Source organism: Myotis myotis, unplaced genomic scaffold (genome assembly GCF_014108235.1).
Source record: "Myotis myotis isolate mMyoMyo1 unplaced genomic scaffold, mMyoMyo1.p scaffold_m19_p_6, whole genome shotgun sequence".
In the NCBI taxonomy this organism is placed as follows: domain Eukaryota; kingdom Metazoa; phylum Chordata; class Mammalia; order Chiroptera; family Vespertilionidae; genus Myotis; species Myotis myotis.
The window spans coordinates 37,133,614-37,153,491 of record NW_023416368.1 but is presented as its reverse complement, the minus strand read 5'-3'; the positions used below and the strand labels follow the sequence as shown (position 1 = coordinate 37,153,491).

At 37.1% G+C, this 19,878-nt stretch overlaps 1 protein-coding gene across 1 annotated transcript in view; it reads left to right on the top strand.

The window, feature by feature from the left end:
* The window catches only part of ADAMTS19 (ADAM metallopeptidase with thrombospondin type 1 motif 19), a 213,363-nt gene that overhangs the window by 121,302 nt on the left and 72,183 nt on the right, over positions 1-19,878 (top strand). Inside the window, exons 11-13 of the mRNA XM_036315582.1 lie at positions 7,190-7,291; positions 13,252-13,382; positions 14,642-14,814. Of these exons, the coding sequence (XP_036171475.1) occupies positions 7,190-7,291; positions 13,252-13,382; positions 14,642-14,814 (406 nt within the window). The remainder of the gene's footprint in view (positions 1-7,189; positions 7,292-13,251; positions 13,383-14,641; positions 14,815-19,878) is intronic.

Below are 19,878 nucleotides of genomic sequence, written 5' to 3'. Positions count from 1 at the left end.
TATGTATTCAATGTTTATATAGAATTATCCTCATTTTTATCACTCTCTTTGCTCACATTGCTTTTTAGTCCTTTGCTATCAGATCATATTTCTTCTTGAAGTACATCATTTTGAAATTCCTTTTGGGCAGTTCTGTTGGTAGTAAACACTCAGTTTTGTTTCCTGAGAGTCTTTATTTAACCTTTAGTTTTAAATAAAATTTTAGCTAAATTGAGGAGTCTATAATGACACGTTTTTTCCCTCTTGCCATTTTTGATATATTATGTAATCACTTCCTAATGTTGGTATCAAGATGCCATCTTTGTCATTTTCCTAATCTTAAAAGAAAACTTTCAACATTTCACTGTTTTTTGATGATGTTTGCTGAAGATTTTCATAAATGTCCATTAATCATGAAGACATTTCCTTCAATGGCTCATTTACCAAGATTTTTTTTTAATGAATGTTTTAATGGATGTTGAATTGCATCGCATGCTTTGTACTCATAGACATCAAAATCATAGATTTCAAAGTTACTGATGTGCTTGATTACATTAATCAAACCTCTAGTGTTGCAGTAACCTTGGTTTCCAAGGAAAAAGCCAACTTGGTCATGGCACATGGCATTTTTTATGCAGTGCTGGACTCAGTATGTTAACATTTGTTTAACATATTTAAATTTAAGTTAGTAATGAGGTAGATGACTATTTTAACTTTCTTTTACAATCCCTTCTGGCTTGGATATCATAAAGTGTGTCTAGAAGTATTCCTCTTTTTCTTTCCTCTAGAGAGTTTATGTAAATTGAGAATTTAAGTTTCTTGCAAGATTGTTAGTTTTGGGGCCAGATGTATTCTTTGTGAGATTTTTAACAATCAGTTTTAACTATCATATGGTTACAAAACTGTTCAGCTTTTCTATTGATTCTTAGGACCATTATAGTAAGCTTTTCTTAAAACAACAACAACATTCTTTCATTTTATGTAAGTTGTCAAGTTTGTCATGAGCCTCATCCTATTTCTGTTTAAACTTTACATTGTCTGTTGTTATGACTTCATTTTTTATTACTAATAGTGTTTGTTTTTGCCTTCTCTTTTCTTGCTAATTTTCAATTTTATTTAGTATTTATAAGGAATAGATTTCAGCTTTTTATTATTCCTTTTGAGTGTTTTCTTTCGATTTTTAAAAATACCTCTTTCTCTTTCTTCCTTTCTTTCATTTTTAATGATACTAAAGTGTTCTGTAATGGAAAACACTGTTTTTGAAAATATTGTCCTATACGGAATTACATTTTCAATCAAAAGTTTAAGTTATTGAAATTGTATTTTGGAAGATAATCTGTGGAAGAACGAAGAGTTACATGTTCAAGATTTAATCATTTCTTTCGCGTATATGCACTTAAGTTTTGTATTTTAACATAAATTTCAGAACTTCTTAATGGAACTATTTGCTATAAACGAAGCCATAGGTATAGGTTATCTTTGAGGATAAATTTTATGATATTTATATATGAGCAATTAATCTTCCATTTAAATTATTTGTTTTAAAACATATATTATTTTCATGTAAACATTTAAAAAGCCTACTTAAGACAAACATCCAGATTTATACTATGTGCTTTTAATGGTCTTTTCTTGTTATGGAAGATTAAAAAAAGGGATATTGTATTATTTTTATTAGTTTGCTAGGAAATGCTGAGTTATACATTTCTGTTCTGGATTCCTACGCAAAGCATTTTAAGCTTGAAAGTTCTTTTCTTAATTGACATATTAAATGGTTCCAACAATTAACTTGACAAAAAAATTCAACTCTGACTTGTAACATATGGAGAGTGTTTGGTTCTAACAAAATACCCTACCGTGCCCCTCATTATCTTAAGAAAGGGCTTGATCTTACAAAGCTCTAATAGCACACGTCTGAGATATTCCACTGATGGAGAAAGACAGATTTCTTCAACATTTTCTTGCTTTCCTTTAGACAGTTGGGTTTGAAATTTTGAATAGGAGTTATTTTAAAAAACGAGGCTGAGATTTACTTACCATAAGATCCCTAGGCCTGCAGAGCATGAAGGGGAAAGAGATCTCCTCTTTGAGAGATTTATTCTACATGACTGTGCTTATCTTGAAAAGCTGCCAAGTTTGCTTTTATGCTCTCAGTGCCTCAAGTGGAAATCAATTAAAGTACCTGCTGTTTTGAATAGTAGATAATGGTGGAAGGTCAGAATTCAGACCACCAACAGTGTTCAACAGGCAAGTATTATCCTAAAACTACAGAACAGAAGATTGGCTTTTTAATTCAGTGTGCACTGGTTAACTAATGAATTGACTGAAATAATTCATGTTTTCACACAACTGAGCTTTATTGGATATAAGTAAAGCAACACTCTTCCTTGGGAGAAAATTCAGCAGTTGACCCCATGATTATAAAACATCCTTAACAGAAAGGTCTTAGCAGAGGAAGAAAAAACTTTTAGGAACTAAAATTCTCAGGTTAGAGATCTGTTAATTCCAATAGAAATGTGTCCACAAAAGTACATCAAACAATTAACCTCTCTTTTTTATTTTCAAGGGTCTAACACAGTGGTTCTCAACCTTCCTAATGCCGCGACCCTTTAATACAGTTCCTCATGTTGTGGCGACCCCCAATTTCATTGTTACAAATTGAACATAATTAAAGCACAGTCATTAATCACAAAAACAATACGTAATTATATATGTGTTTTCCGATGGTCTTAGGCAACCCCTGTGAAAGGGTCCTTCGACCCCCAAAGGGGTCGCGACCCACAGGTTGAGAACTGCTAGTCTAACATACTGCACAGATTTGATTTAGGGATTTTTAAAAATGAGTGTCTGGATGAATTTTTTGATGAATGATATGTTCAAATAAAGGCATACAAAATAGATATGTATAAAATATTTTGAAGCAGAAAACTGTCATAACGGATAAAGCAACATAAATAAAATATATCACACTGTTCCATTGACTGTTGAATTTTTAAGATCTTACAAACATTTCAGAAATTGAAATATTTAAATAAAGAAAGAACAGGAAAAGAATATTTTGGGGCTTGTGACAAATCCATTATTAGAGTTGTAACAGACCTGTTTAAAATATTAGCTTAAATATATCTTTCCCAAATTTGGGTCATAAATTAATTTGAACTTTGCCATGTTTTTTTGTTTGTTTGTTTTTTTGTTAATTCTTTTTTTATCATTCTTTTTTTTTAATCTATTTTTTATTGATTAAGATATATGTGTCCTTATCCCCACGTTGCCCCCTACCCCTCCCTACACCCCCTGCTCATGCCCTCACCCCCCCGTTGTCCGGTCCATTGGTTAGGCCTATATGTTTGCATATAAGTCCTTTGGTTGATCTTTCCCCCTTACCCCCACCCTCCCCTACCTTCCTCCAAGGCCCGACAGTCCAATCAATGCCTCTCCGTCTCTGGATCTGTCCTTGTTCATCAGTTTATGTTGTTCATTATATTCCACAAATGAGTGAGATCATGTGGTATTTATCCGCTCTCCAGTTCCATCCATGCTGTGGCAAATGGTAAGAGTTCCTTTTTCTTCTTCCTCTTCTTAAAGAATACCTTTCAGCATTTCATATAATGCTGGTTTGGTGGTGATGAACTCCTTTAACTTTTTCTTATCTGTGAAGCTCTTTATCTGACCTTCAATTCTGAATGATAGCTTTGTTGGATAAAGTAATCTTGGTTGTAGGTTCTTGGTATTCATCACTTTGAATATTTCTTGCCACTCCCTTCTGACCTGCAAAGTTTCTATTGAGAAATCAGCTGACAGTCTTATGGGTACTCCCTTGTAGGTAACTGAGTTTCTTTCTCTTGCTGCTTTTAAGATTCTCTCTTTAGCTTTTGCTCTTGGCATTTTAATTATGATGTGTCTTGATGTGGTCCTCTTTGGATTCCTTTTGTTTGGGGTTCTCTGCGCTTCCTGGACTTGTAAGTCTATTTCTTTGACCAGGTAGGGGAAGTTTTCTGTCATTATTTCTTCAAATAGGTTTTCAATATCTTGCCCTCTCTCTTCTTCTGGTACCCCTATAATTCTTATGTTGGTATGCTTGAAGTTGTCCCAGAGGCTCCTTACACTTTCATCATATTTTTGGAATCTTTTTTCTTTTTCGGTTGGGTATTTTCAAATCTTTGACTTGATTCTTAGGATCCTCTTGTCTGCTGTTGGATCTCTGTATATTATTCTTTATGTCAGTCAGTGTATGCTTAATTTCTAGTTGGTCTTTTTTCATATCCTCCAGGGTCTCACTAAATTTATCGGCGGTTTCCATAAAATTCTTGAAAAACCTTATAAACGTGGTTTTGAACTCTATATCCAGTCGTTTGCTTTCCTCCATTTCTGTCATTTGTAACCTGTTTCTTTGTCTCTGCATTTTTTATGCTTCCCTGTGTTGGTAGAGTGGTTTTGTGTGCTAGGTGTCCTGTAGGGCCCAGTGGCTCAGCCTCCCCAGTTACCTGAGGTGGACACTCTTGGTGCACCCCCTTGTGGGCTTTGTGCACAGTCTTGTTGTAGTTATGCCTTGATTGTTGTAGGATCACTGGGAGGAATTGGCCTCCAGGCCAATTGGCAGTGAGAATCAGCTGTGTCTGCAGTGGGAGAACTTCTGTGCTGAAGACACCCTTCTGGGGCAAGACTTGCTTCAGTGGGGCTTTGGTGCTCACTGAGTCTGCCCCCTGAGTGTGTCCCTTATGGATCTGAGGAGTTGTAATCTGGATGGTCCCCCTCTAAGCACTGGGTACACTCGCTCTTGGATCTAAGGAGGTGCTAATTTAGCCTCTGCCTGAGGTTACCCAGCAGGAGCTACGAAGAGAACTACAGATTCCCCTTCCTTTTTTGGAGTTTGGAGGTGCCCTGATGAGGCCCAGCTGTGAAGCAATGCAAGCTGCTGTGGGGCCTTGGGCCTTCTCTTGGAAGTTCTGGGTCTGTCTGGCCCAGCTGCAATTTGTTAGGTAATTTTCAGGTTGCAAAGGGCCAGGGCATTCATATGCAAAAGCCTCTGCTGCAGCCTGGGTGGGGCGGGGTCTCAGGGAATCAAAGGGCAGAGCAAGCAGTTATGGCTGGTCCTCAGCCCTGACCGAAGGGGCCGTGCGTCTCAGTGTCCCGATAATTGCTGCAAGCACCTCTGAGGAAAAGCCGCCCTCCAGTTCAGAGTTCTGCCTGCTGCCAGACAGTCTAGTTTCTCCCCGTATGAGTCCTGGGTCCCCAGAGACTTCCCGGAACTGGAGTTCAGAACAGTCGGGAGCTTGTGACTCCCTCCTGATTCAAAAAGACAGCCGTGTCCTTAGGTACCAGCCCCTTTCCGTGTGCGCGCGCGCGCGCCTGCTCGAGCCTCCGTACCTCTGCACTTTACTTCTGCAGCTCCTCTGAGTCTCAGTGTGCTTTTCTCTTTTCTTCTAGTTGTAGAATTTACACTCAGCAAGCCTTCCTGTATTTCTGGATGATGTCCGTTTTGTCTTTTCGTTGTATTTTTGAAGTTGTTGTGGGAGGCAGCAATTTCCTGGTGTTTACCTATGCCGCCATCTTAGTTTCTCCTTTTTGTTAATTCTTAACCGAGGATATTTTTCCAGTGATTTTTAGAGAGAGAGTGGAAGTGAGGGGAAGACATAGAGAAAACATCAGTATGAGAGACACATCGATTGGTTGCCTCCTGCATGTGCTGACCAGGGCCAAGGATTAAGCCTGCAACCAAGGTACAGGCCCTTGACCAGAATCGAACCTGCAACCCTTCAGACCTTGGGCTGATGCTTTCCACTGAGCAAACCAGCTAGAGCTGCCATAGTTTTTAGGCTGTTTTGAACACCACCATCAGAGTAAACCTCCTAAAATAGCCTTTTTATCTTAACCTGCTGGTCAACTGCTAAGTGGCTTCTTTTTCTCTCCAGACATGGTGTCAGTCCCTAGTCCTTCCTGGCAAGATCTGGTTCTTCTATCTTTCAAATCTTGTCCACGCGCCCTTCCACTGTGAGCCTCCTCCATCAAACTTATCTTCTCACCCTGCATGGCCCTGTCTTTCACGTTGCCGCCATTGCCGCTTACCTCTTTTCTGTCGTTATTGACCTGTTCGCTTCCACCCTCTTCTCCAAATATCTGGATAGGTAGCAACATAATCATACTCACTGTAGATTGCTTTCATCGCCTTTAAATATTCCTCATGGATTTCATATTTCTATGCAATTTTGTTAGTAACATACTTCTGTCTAAAAAACTCCAGCCATCTTAGAGAAATAGAAGGTTCTTAAGGATATGGCAGCTGTGCCTGTTATTGTCTGTGTCTCTGGGGCAGCCACCGCTACAGCTGACAGTCCTCCCACTTGCATTTCCTTGGAGCGCTCTTCTTTCATTGTTTCTGTCTCTGCTGCTTTATCCCAGTCGTTGTTTTTATTTTTTAATTCCTTTCAACTTTTCCATGGAAAAAGATCATTGTATCCTGGAGATCTAGAACTCATTCCTACTGAGGTAAAATGACTGATAATTTATGGAAATACACCCACTGAGTGCTCTGTATTGTGTCAAGGGCTAAGGGTGTACAATGAAATCATGACACTCGCCATGGCATTTAAGTATAAAGCAGAGGTGACTACCAGCTTTAGGACAGGAGGCATTTAAATTCCCCAAATCTGGTTCATGTAGTGGTATAAATAATGATTTCTAGCTTACACTTTCTTTTTTTTTTTAAATATATTTTATTGATTTTTTACAGAGAGGAAGGGAGAGGGATAGAGAGCCAGAAACATCGATGAGAGAGAAACATTGATCAGCTGCCTCCTGCACACTCCCCACTGGGGATGTACCCACAACCAAGGTACATGCCCTTGACCGGAATCAAACCTGGGACCCTTGAGTCTACAGGCTGATGCTCTATCCACTGAGCCAAACCGGTTAGGGCTAGCTTACACTTTCTTATTGTAGCTACTTAATGTTGCATGATCTCCTGTGTTTAATTAAAGGAAATTTAAAAATACTAAAATATATTAAACAGATTTTTCTGTTTTTATCAATCTTCTCATCACTATAAATAAGCTGTATCCTATTTCAGTCATAAGTTCAATATTAAAAGCACTTAAAGCATATTTTTTTCAAATAACTTCTGTTCTATTGAAATAGTTTTCTCAAAAACTATTGATTTAACCTCAAAAATATGATACTGTTCCCTTATCAGTTATTATGCACTTGTTTTCAGCATGTTATCTGCACAGGGTTGTGGTGCAAGGTGGAAGGTGAGAAAGAATGCAGAACCAAGCTGGATCCCCCGATGGATGGAACTGACTGTGACACTGGTAAGGTAAGTCATTGGTGTTGCCTGGAGTTAATTAGAATATAATCTTCTCCTGCCAGTTACATGTGTGTCCATTTTAACACTAGTGGAATATTTTATACATATATATATATATATATATGTTAGCATTTCATCTATTTTTCATTTTAACTTTTCATATTTTTTTAAATCCATGATTATTTTGTTAATATCAATGCAATTATTTTTATTGTTGTTGATTATGAGAATGTTGAGAGCCAGATAGATATATGTATTACCTTGCCCAAAAAAAAAGAATTCAAAAGAATTCACTTTTCTACTAGCTATAACAATAGTAAGAAATAACAATAATAAATAATAGCATACATATAAAACTTCTCAGAAGTGATGAATACTTTCAGGTGTAAAATATTGTCTCAGGAGAGCCACTGTATATAATTTTTCCTTGTCATTTTAAGCATCATAAATGAAATACTCTATTTGACATTTTGGGAATTAGTAAACATTTGGCTGTATAAGTTGTTTAACCTACTATGTTTTATAAGGCTATAGAGATTTATTAGTATATATTTCCAAATCAAAATAATTGTTGTTGAAAATTTAATTTTCTTTTGAAGAAACTGAAGGAGGTAGATCCCACATAAATTTATAATTACGGTAAATTTAGTCAAAAGATAGTTCAATAGCTGACATAGTTTTTAGATTTTTATTCTATGAAGGGAAAGTGGAATGCTTATCACTTTATTCTAGATAAAAGATCAGAAACCTTGCCTCTGAAGAACATGAATTTTTTTATTACATTTGAAAAGAAACAACAAAGATTACTTGGGGTGAATACTTAGTGAAAAAATTAAGTTATGTAGAGTGCTACTTTAAAAACACATCCATTTGAAAAATTGATAGAATGGAAATCTAGCAATTCCCTTTCTAGAATTTTGCCTAAGGAAATGCTTACACATGTGCACAAAGTTGGTATGTGGGTGTGTACACAAACACACACACAGATGTTTATGTAAATGCAATTTGCAATGGTGAGAAATGAGAAACAACAAAAATATTTATCAGGAGCAGAATAGTTACAGTGTAGCTGTTAAAAGAATGAAGTAGTCATATTTGTTCTAACATGAAAATATCTGCAAGACACAGTGGTTAGGATATAGGCATGTCAGAAAAATTGATACTTTATTATGCTGTTTGAGATTTAAGAAAAAAACTTGTATACAGATGTAAATACACATCACATAGTATATATATTTAAATTATATGTATATAATTTGAAAATATAAACTTCAAACTGTAATTAGTAGTTAATTCTTGGGAGAGAAGTGGAATTGATGGATGGGAATAAAGCAACAGGAGGTGAAGGTGAATATAACTTTTCTCCAGACATTTCTGGATTGTTTGCAATAAGCACGTAGTCATTTATTACTTCTATGATTTCTTTAGTTAAAAGCAAAGAAAAATGTACAATTTGTTTAGGTCCCAGATATCTTTAAAAAGACTAGAAATATTTTAATAATTTATTTTAATAAGAAAATATTTTAATAAGAAAATGGTTTCTTTAAAGGGAACTTTTGTGAAGTATCAGTCAGTTGTTCACATACTGTGCCAAATCTTTTCCTATGAGCTTATATGGAGAGTCAGAATTTGGATTTGTTTTATTTTTTAAATTATACACAAAAGTGCAATAATGTGTGTGTATTAGGCAAGCCTTATGGTGTTGTGCTGAGTAATTTATTGCTTGAATCATAAAACTATGCACCAGCAATACTTTTCATTATCCCTGAAACACAAAAACACTAATAAACAAAGATAACCAAATACTCTGCCATATTTCTTCAAACATCATAGAACCCATTCCCCTTAGTTTCTCTTTAGCAATATAAAAGCTTTTTATAATCCGGTGTCTAAATGGTTTTCTACTATTATTTTTCTCCTGATATTTATGAGAATAATTTGCGTTCTCAAGGTCTCTAAAATAAACTTATTCTTCCAACTCCTCAAAAGTAAAATGTTTTATTTCCCCGTGATTGCACTAATGATACGCTTTTAGTGGTGCTGGTGTAATACTTTGTCTATTGAAGTAACTAATGAACTTCTCGGTTCCTCAGGCCATGTGTTTCAGCTGTTGTAGGAGCCACCATGAAGATAGCTTCCAAGGTTCTGCAGTTGAGTGCTGTAGTGCTAAAATACTTGAATGCTTGCAATCTCGCACTAAACACTATAGCTCAATACATTGCAAACCAAGAAACAGTTATGATGACACTCTAGTGATGTTAATCTAGCTGTATAACTAGTTACCTACAAATACATAATTGAGGAGGCGCCTACAAAATTTTATGATTCAAAATGGTTGTGAGTATAGGGATTTATGCACTATTTATACACAGCATTTTCCAAATTTAAAATAGCCCGTTTCCTTTCTTCTTTTCTCTTAAATAATACTATCATCTGTATTTACATTTTTATAGAACAGAGGTTAAAGGGTTGATAAATGATTTGGTAAGAAATAAGAAATATATGGTTTTTTACTTCCAATATTTGCTAGGCATTGGGGGAGGGGAAAGCAAAATATTATACCAATTTACGAAAATTTTAGATTATTTTGAAGAATTCTACTTAATACATCCTCCTTATATACTTTTTAAAATTGAGATTCTTGAAATTACCATGGTCATTCTTTTTTTTTCTTAATATATTTTTTATTGATTAAGATAATACATATGTGTCCTTATCCCCACATTATCCCCTACCCCCCGCTCATGCCCTCACCACCCCCCGTTGTCCATGTCCATTGGTTAGGCCTATATGCTTGCATATAAGTCCTTTGGCCGATCTCTCCCCCTTACCCTCACCCTCCCCCACCTTCCCTCCAAGGCCCGACAGTCCAATCAATGCCCCTCTGTCTCTGGATCAGTCCTTGTTCATTAGTGTATGTTTCTTTTTTTTTTTATTGTCTAAAGTTTTACATATGTCTCCTTTTTCCCCAATTGACACCCCCCCACCCCCAACCATGGTCATACTTGGTGAAAAAAAAAAGAAAACGGTAATACCCTTATAATAACAAATTTGTGTATGTACTGAGTTTGTTGCCTTCCTTCCTCCTCTCCTTTCCTCTTATCCAATCATGTGTGTATGAGAAGATTTGATTAGAAAACAGTATTTCCTTTGACATCTTCCTGAACCTCTTCTCATCCGCTGTTTTCATGAGCTTCCTGGACGTATCTGCATAGAAATTTGAGAGAATAGAAATATAGTCAATATTTTAGGTCGTGTACCATCCCAGAAAGAATCTATAGTCCATTCTCTTAATATTTTCATAAATCAAACTGAATCAGTAGATAAAACAAATTTTGACCTTTTTTTTTTAGACCAGGTGTAATATCGTTTTTGAGGCTAAAAAATACAAATGAAACAAAATATGCTGCTAGAAAATTTATTAAAAAACATAATTAGGGTCATTTTACATTCAAACTCAATATATTGTATAATAATTTAAAGGAAACATTTAACGCTTGCCTCACATTGAGGTACAGCTCCACCTACAAGACACAAAAGCAGGTTCTCCACAGTCTTACTCCGAAATATGCTTATTTGCAAGGTGATGCACTTTAAGTATTATGTTTCTTTAAATTTCTCTGATTTCTGTATGCAAATTTGGCTTACATATCTGTTTCCATGTCTCTTCATCTGCCCAATTTGGTCTAGTTGAAATGACATACAAGTCTAGATCCTGGTCTTTCCCAGAATATTTTTAGTCAGCTGTGAACTCTAGACCATCCTTTTAATGTCAGCTTGCTGCTAACTGGGCAAGGAGCTATGACATTCACTCTGGGGAAAATAAACACCTTTCAGGTAGGTCAAAACAATTTGACCAATTGAAGTTTAACAGCTTTCTCCGCAGATCCACCACCCCCCAAAACACACACACACATGAATGACATAACATTAAAACCATTAAGTTTGGTCCTTAAAACCATTAAGTTGTTTAAATGTTTTCACAGGGTCTGTTTTTCCCCTCTTTTGAAATTTTTAGACTTGAATCTTCATCCAAAATCTCAGTTTCTTTAATGACAGACTTAGCATATCAATACATATGAGTTGTTGAGATTTATTTTTTTAAGCCTGGATTTAAAATTTCTTGACTTTAAAAGTGAGTGAATTTAAAACTTGACATGATTAGAGAAAATTTGCAGGAACTAATTATTTTATTACATAGAAAAGCGTTAACTGGGCTCAAACAAAATAATGTAGCATAGTTTCTAAGTTTTCTAAAGACAGAATTTAAAGACTTATTCTCAAAATAAATTTTAAAGAGGGGGGTTGGGTGCGGGCTAGAAGGGGTCAATGGGAAAAATAGGAACACCTGTAATACTTTCAGCAACAAAGATAAATTTTAAAAAATTAAAAATAAATTTTAAAAGAAACATAGATCAATGAAGAGCAGAAATGAATAGAATTTTGGTAAGGTTTCTGGAAACTTATTAATAACATTAATATGATAAACATGCAACTTATTTTTGTTATAGCTAACCTTTATTAAATCTTTAGTATGGGCTATGCATTACACTTAGCACTTTATTCATTCCCTGAAAAAAGTCTCTTAGATAAGTTTGACTATCATTCTCATTTTGAAATGGGAAAATTGAGAATCAGAGTGTTTCTTAATTTTTTCAAAATTCCTTATAAATCATGTTGCCCTTAGGTACAGAAAACTGTTTAGGGCTGAAAGGGTCAACTTGCTCAACCATTAATCTAAATTTTCCTGATCTTTACTTATTATTCTCAACATGAATAATAAGTTATTAATAATAATAATAATAATAGTAATAATTTAGTTAATTTTTACCTTGAACCTGTTTGCCATGACCACCACATATGTGATTTCCCTGGAATAAGTAGAAATTATAATAAGCTGTCTACCAAGTTCTGGCAGCCATTCCTTAGTGACACAGGAACAGCCTCTTTCACTGCTTTTGTTTCAAGTTCATGCAAAAGTAAATATAAAAGAAGGAGCACACTCTTTTTTTCTTTCACAGTTACCTTCCTCAGTAAATAGACACTAAATAAGTTACAGAAAAATGGAAATGGAATGACAGAATTTCAAAAAGTCTAATGGCCCAAGTTTTTCAAATAAACAGCTTTCAGAAAAAAACTTGCTATAATGTTAAGGCTTCAATTTGATGTGAACTCTTTCAACAAAAAGGGTGGTGGGGAGGCATACAGGAAAGTGCTAAAATAAATAATACTCATGTTTTAATTATAAGGAGAGTACCCTGAATCACTGATATTTCAAATAGAAATTGCTAAATTTGTTTAAATTCTGCTTCACTCTAGTTATAGGACACTGGTGTCTTATTTTCTTTCATCCTTTTATATGACTTTGCTTTTTCCGTTCATCACGTTTTAGTTATAAGTTTTTAGAGTGTGTTAGTTTTCCTTTTCTGGCCTGTGCAACCCCACGTTCCCTCTCCACCTTTCCCTGTCATAAGTACTGAATTCTCAGGGCTGCAGTACAAATGTCTGTGTGCTAGGTTTATTTTTTTTTTTAATACATTTTTATTGATTTTAGAGAGGAAGGGAGAGAAATATAGAAATATCATTGATGAAAGAGAATCATTGATTGGCTGCCTTCTGCATGCCCCCTACTGGGGATCGAGCTGACAACCCTGGCATGTGCCCTGACTGGGAATCACACCAGAGACTTCTTGGTCCATGGGTGACATTCAACCACTGAGCAACACTGGCTGGGCTGCGTGCTGTTTTCATGACAAGACTGTTCGATCTGACATGAGAACTCGGGGAACTGGACCGTTCTATTACCATCACATTAAGGAAGTGCCTACCGATTGGTGGTCTTTTTCAATTGCATGTGTTTGGGGATCCAGTAGACCTGATTTAATCGCAATCCCAGTGACTCTGTAGGCCAGTGAATGATTTTCCATTGTGCCCTGATTTGTTCACCTAAGACATAACTTTTGGAATAGTGGTGTAAGGCTGGAGAATGTACCAGCAGGACCTCAGCACCTGGACATGTGGCCGGAGAGTGGAGCGTGTGGAGCCCCTGCAGCCGAACCTGCAGTGCTGGGATCAGCAGTCGAGAGCGCAAGTGTCCTGGGTAAACGCAAAGTTCCTGGATTGGGGGAGGGCAGTTTTTCCTTTAATTCTGAAATGCAAAGGTTTTACTGACAAACCATGTTGGAAAGCAAAAGATGCTCCTCAAACCCTACTCCACTTTGGGAAACTGACAAGTCCCTCAAATTATTTATTTTGTGTAAAAACGCCCTTTAAAAATCTCATTTATATGTGGAATCTAAAGAGCAAAATAAACAAACAAAATAGAAACAGACTCAGAGGACAGAAAAGACTGATGGTTGCCGGAGGGGAGGGGAGTTGGGGAACTGGGTGAAAAAGATGAAGGGATTAAGAAATACAGATGGGTAGTCACAAAATAGTCACAGGGATGTACAGTGCACATAGGGAATTTAGTCAGTAATATTGTAATAACTATGTATGGTGAGGTGACAGGTGGGTACAGGAAATAGGAGAGGGACCACTTTGTAAAGTATAAGATTGTCTAAGCACTGTGCTGTAACACCTGAAACAATGCAAAATAATATTGAATGTCAACTGTAATTGAAAAAAGAAAAAGAATACAATAAGACCAATCCTTCTAAGAACAAATACTTAAACCCTACACAGGGTGGTTTCTTGATTAAATCAAATGAAATGTGTTAAATAAGGAGAAATGCATTAGCAAAAGAAAGTTGACACTTAAAGGAACCCTGAGAAGAGCTAGCAGAGGACAGGACATCAGAAAGGGAAGGCATGAGAACAAACTCAATGTCAGAGGAAGCGAAGCATGTGCACAGATAGGGAGCACGATGAGATCCTCTGCTCCAGCCCATCGTTTCTGCTGTGGTCCTGGAAAGTGTGAGAAAGCCATTTCAGTTTTATGCTAGCTCTTGGTGTGGGCTCAGTGCCCCAATTACTTCCCAAGCAATTTTAACAAATTTATCTGAACATGTTAGAAGCATCTTCTTAATAATTCTTATAAACAGACTCCTTCATGGGAATTGCAGGCTTTCTATTTTGCCCCAGCCTCAGCCCTTTCTCTTTAATTTTCATGGCAAGTTGGCTTTTATGTCTCATGTATTTTGGAAGCTAAGTTGATCAAGGATTGGAAAAAATACCTAGTTTTAAGAAAAACGTACATTTTCTACTATTATCAGTCATTTAATGAGTCCACATTTTCAAAAGTAGATTTAATATAAAGGGGTATACCTTATTAATATAATGCCTTTTAATTTAAAAAAAAAAAGAGTAGTTAACCTAAAAAAAAAAGATAAAATTGATTATTTGTACTATCTTTTCTAGGCTAGGTTCTGAAGCAAGGGATTGTAATGGTCCCAGAAAACAATACAGAATATGTGAGAATCCACCTTGTCCTGCAGGTTTGCCTGGATTCAGAGACTGGCAATGTCAGGCCTATAGTGTTAGAACTTCGTACTCAAAGCATGTACTTCAGTGGCAAGCTGTCATGGATGAAGGTATGACCAACCACATCGCTACATCTGGGTTTGCAAAGTGTTTATAACAGTGGTAAATGTCATTTTTACAGGTTATATTCTAGGTATTTCTACACTCTATTTTTTTCTGCCTTTACTGACCTAAAACAACCACAAGCACTGGCTAAAAATATATATTTAAAAAATATCTCTACACATCAATCAGATCAACTAAAATAAAAAAGAATGAAAATACCAAATGCTGGCGAGGATGAGGAGATGCTGTGTCTCCTCATTTGCCTGAGATTTGCTGGTAGTAATCTAAAACGGTCTGTACAGCTACTCTGAAAACCAGCACCACAGCTTCTTCAGTAACTAAAGATATGCTCATCATCTAATTTAGAAAATGCAGTCCTGTGCATTTATCCCAGAAGAATGACAATTTACAATCATAAAATGTCGTGTACACACATGTTTATAGCAGCTTTATTTCCAACAGCCAAAAACTGTAAACAACCAAAAAGGTTCTAAATAGTTGAATGCTTACACAAACTGAGGTACATGCAGACCATATTAAGCAGCAAATAAAAGGAACCAATTACTGATATGTGCAATGGCTTTTTTTACTTCAGAGCATTATGCTGATTGAAAAGAAAACAGCCTCAAAGGGTCACATACTGTATGTTTCCATTTATGTAACATTCTTGAAATGATAAAACTAGAGAGATAGGAAACACATAGGTTAGCTGTTGCCAGGAGTTAGAGATGGGAGTGGGGAGAGAAGGGATGTTACTGTAAAGGGATAGCATGAGGTAGAACATTGTGCTAATGAAAAATAGTTCAATGCGTTTTTGGTGGTGGTGGTTGTAAAAATCTACACGTGATAAAATGCCATATAATCACACACATACATGTACCAATGCCAATTTCCTGGGTTTGCTATTCTGTAGTTACCAGAGTGTAACCATGGGGAGAAACTGGGTGAAAGGTATATGGGATCTCTCTGTACTATGTTTTCAACTTCCTATAAACCTTTAATCATAATCAGAATTTTAAGAAAATTGTATGTTGCCTATTTCTTAAGAATGATAACTCTTGCCCATGGCCAGTGGACTGTGGGTTCGAGCTGCAGTACCAAAAGTGGTGGGGAATTCGCTGTCTTAATTGACCAACTTGCCCCTGGTCTCTCCTTTTGTGGTTTCCCCCTTCGTCAATTTGGACTGTGCTTTCCCTCATTTCAACAATGCTCTTGTTAGTAGCCTACACCCCATTGTTTATCAGGTTCAGTGCACCCATCTGACAAAAACCCTTCCCTCCATGTAGGCAACTGAACTGACAAGCACTAATGTGAACAGCTCAACAATCGAGCAAATTATTCCACTACCTCTTGGTGGGGAGTAGCCATCAGACAATTCCCTCCTCATTTTCTTGCTATCAAACCCCTAAGTCTAACCATCTTCCATCTGCTTTCTACCATGTAGCACAATCTTCATTCCTCCTTTCCAAAGCCGGTGGCTCCAGCTGTGTCCGTGATGTCATACCCGTGTTCCCTTTTCAGTGGGCTCATTGGTTACCCCTACTTTCTCTTATAGGATACTTCATCTGCTTTGTCTAAATTTTCACACTGGATTTTTAAACATATTTAGGACTCCTCCATGAAAACCTGCAGACCTCCCTCCAAGCTCATAGCCACCTCCAGCTGGTGCGCTTACACTCTCCCCTCCCCCACCTCCCCCCAATGGACACACTTCTCAAAAGAAAAGAGTTGTCTGTTTTCCAGCCCTCTGTTTCCTGTCTTTTCAATCTGGATTTCACCAGCGCAAATCACACTAATGTCATCAGGACTTTCATAGAAACTAGACTTAATAAATGGTTTCCAGTCCTTTTTATACTTGAACTCTCAAAGACATTCCAGTGGTTGGCTACCCTTTGGTTCTTGAAGCACTCATGTGCCTTTGTTTCCATGACATAACACCTCTATGTCTACGCTCTCGCTGGTGTTTTCTGACTAGCCCAGATGCTATTCTGTTTTCACTCTACATTTTCTTCTTAAGTGATCTCATCTATTCCCATGACTTCAAATATGCAAATAACTCATGGAGTTATGCCTTCAGCCAGATTTTTCTTTGAACTCCAAACTTGTTTGTACAAGTTCCTCCTTGATATTTCTACTTGGATATCTGTAAGTTTAAGACTAAATTCATGATTTTAACCCTTCCAATCCATGTCCATTCTGATCCTCTTTAGTGTCTCCTATCTCAGTGAAGGTTACCCCAGCTTTTCAGTTGCACGAGCCAGAGATGTGACTTTCTTATATTTTCATCTTCCTCCCCCACACATCCGATCCATCACCATGTCTTATCTATTTTACTTCCCTAATCTCTCTTCACTCCATCTCCACATTCACTGTTCTACACTTCAGTTTCCACAGTTTCTTGCTTGGATTACTCTAGTGGCTCCAAAGAAGTCTTTCTGTTTCCACTCTTCTTCTTCCTCAACTCACTCTTCATAGCGCAGCCCCCAGATCTTTATATAAAGTGCAGATTCGATCATTTGAATCTCTCCCTTAAAGCCTTTCAGAGGCTTCCCATAACTCTTCAGGTAAAAACCAAAGTACACAACATGACGTGCACAACAAGACGCTCCTTAATCTGCCCCCTGATATTGTCTCCTACTTTATCTAAAACCTCCATCCCTTTCACTTGTTTTGCTGCCTCAAACGTGTCCTGTTCTCTTTCACCACACAAGCTCCAAACATACTGTTTCTTCGGTTGAGAAGAAATTATGTCACAGTCCCTTCAATAACTGGTTATTCTGTCTTTCCAGATACTTAGACCAAAAACCTGGGAGTTGTTATATTTTCTTTTCTTTCTCTTTTACTATATATTCAAAATATCAGTAAGGTTGCATAAAATCCATCCAGAATCTCATCATTTTTCATCATCCAGAACTGCCACCCTGGTGCAAGCCACTATCTTTCACCCACATGATTGCGGTGGCCTTCTAACTTTATGCCTGTGCCCTTACCCTGCCTTCATTCTGGACATAGAAGCTAGAATGATATATTTAAAATGTCAGTCATATCATGTTATTCTTCCATTCAAAACCCTCTAGTATCTTCACAACTCACCAAGAGTGAAAGTTCGAAGTTCTTCTAAAAGCCTATAAGGACCTCCATTACCTGGCTTTTTGTTACCTTCTAGCTTCATCTCTACTGTTCCTTCATCACACCTTTCCACTCACACAGGCTCCCTTGTTCTTTCTTGAATAAGTTAGGTACCCTCCTGTCTTAATATCTTAGAGGTTGATGTTTTCTGTGCTGAACTACTTTCCCCAAATATCGGTCTGATCCCTTCTTTCACCCCCTGCAGGTCTTTTCTTAAATATTAACTCAGTGCCTTTCCTTTCTCTTCTTTATTCTGTTGTTCCCAGAGCTTATCATCTCCCATAATACTTTTATGTTTTGTCTGTTTATTATATGCCCCTCAATTAATAGTTGCAAGAGCAGGGCTTGTTGTCATATTTAGTGCTCGTTATATCTTTAGCACTGTAAATATACGTGAACAGAATAGGCACTGAATAAATATTAGGTGAATGACTGATGTGTCCAATGGGAATTTTCTAGTGGTCTCTCTTGGCCTCTCTTATCTTCTCACTAAACACTCTCCTTAGGATAAGCTTACTTACTAGGTTTTATTTATCATCTACATGTAAAGGAGCAAAAATATTAATCTCCAACCTAGATTGCTCTGTTCTGATCTCCTTAGCTACTTACCCATCTGTTGCATGGCATCTCAAAATCCCATTCGTGTCCAACTCAACATGCTCCAAGTTGAACACCCCCCCATTCCTTTTCTTTTTCAATCCACCTTGTGCTTTTCTGACTGGGCTCTCTCACAGAGAATGAAATCAGTATCTGCCTCATTACCACGCTAAGCCGGAATCCTTCCTCAGTCTCCATCCACCTGTAATCAGTCATCAAATCTCACTTGTCCAAGTCTTCCTCCTGCCAGCATCTTGTTCATAATTGCACCATCTCTAACCTGGATTCCCTAGCTTCTGCACAATCTCCCTGACATAGGCTCACCCCCTGCTAGCCCCTCCACCTCATTTCAGCCGGGTTGGCCTTTTGAAAGGAAGCATTGCCAAGCAGGTGCATTGCCAAGTAATACCCTCCCATGAGTTCCGCTGCCCTCAGGACCAATCTCAAACTTTATTACCTGGTCTACCAGGCCCACCCCTCTGACTTCTCTCATTCCCTTCTGCAGTCCCCAGCACAGTCAGGCTGGATTCCATTCCCTTCCTCATGTGCATCGTGCTCTCTTATTTCTGGGCCTGTAAAGGTGCTAATTTCTTGGCATAATCCCTTTCTCGAGCTTTGATCTCTCTCTCCCCATTTATTTACCTTGAAAACTTCAACTGATTTTTTTTTGGACTCGGCTCATGTCAAGTTTTCTAGAAAAAAGAATCCCCTTGTCCCTCCAAACTCAGTATGTGCCTCTTCCAAGTACCCCCCAAACACCCTGCTGTAGCAGATTTAATGTGTCTGTATTCTCTCTATTGTCTGTGCCTAGTGTACAGTCTGGCAATTATTAAGCTTTGATTAATATCTGCTGCATAAATTTGAAATACATAAACAAATACATTTTCATTGTAAAAATATAATCAAGATGACTATTCAGATCATGAAAGTGATTATCTGATCATTTGAGGGATAATTCTATCTCTGCCTCTAACTGACTGTACAATTTGGTAATATTAAATTCATTTGAAACCTGTTTACTCATATGTGAAATAAGAGATAGGAAAGAGGTTTCCTTCAGGTTAAAAAAAATCAGAATTGGGTGGGAGTTAGTTTGACATATTAAAGGTATTGGAAATCACAATTGAGTAAGTTCCTAACTTATAAAGTCACATTTATCACCAGAATAATCCATAACAGATAATTATATAATTAGCAGGTTAGCATTTTTTATAATGAATTTTTTACAAGTGAGGCATCAAGCAAACCCAGTAGTCTGTATGATGAATAGAATACACAACAATTAGTCTTCATATATTGTAGTGCAATGGAAGAAATTGAAATATATAATTTTGTTTAAAAGT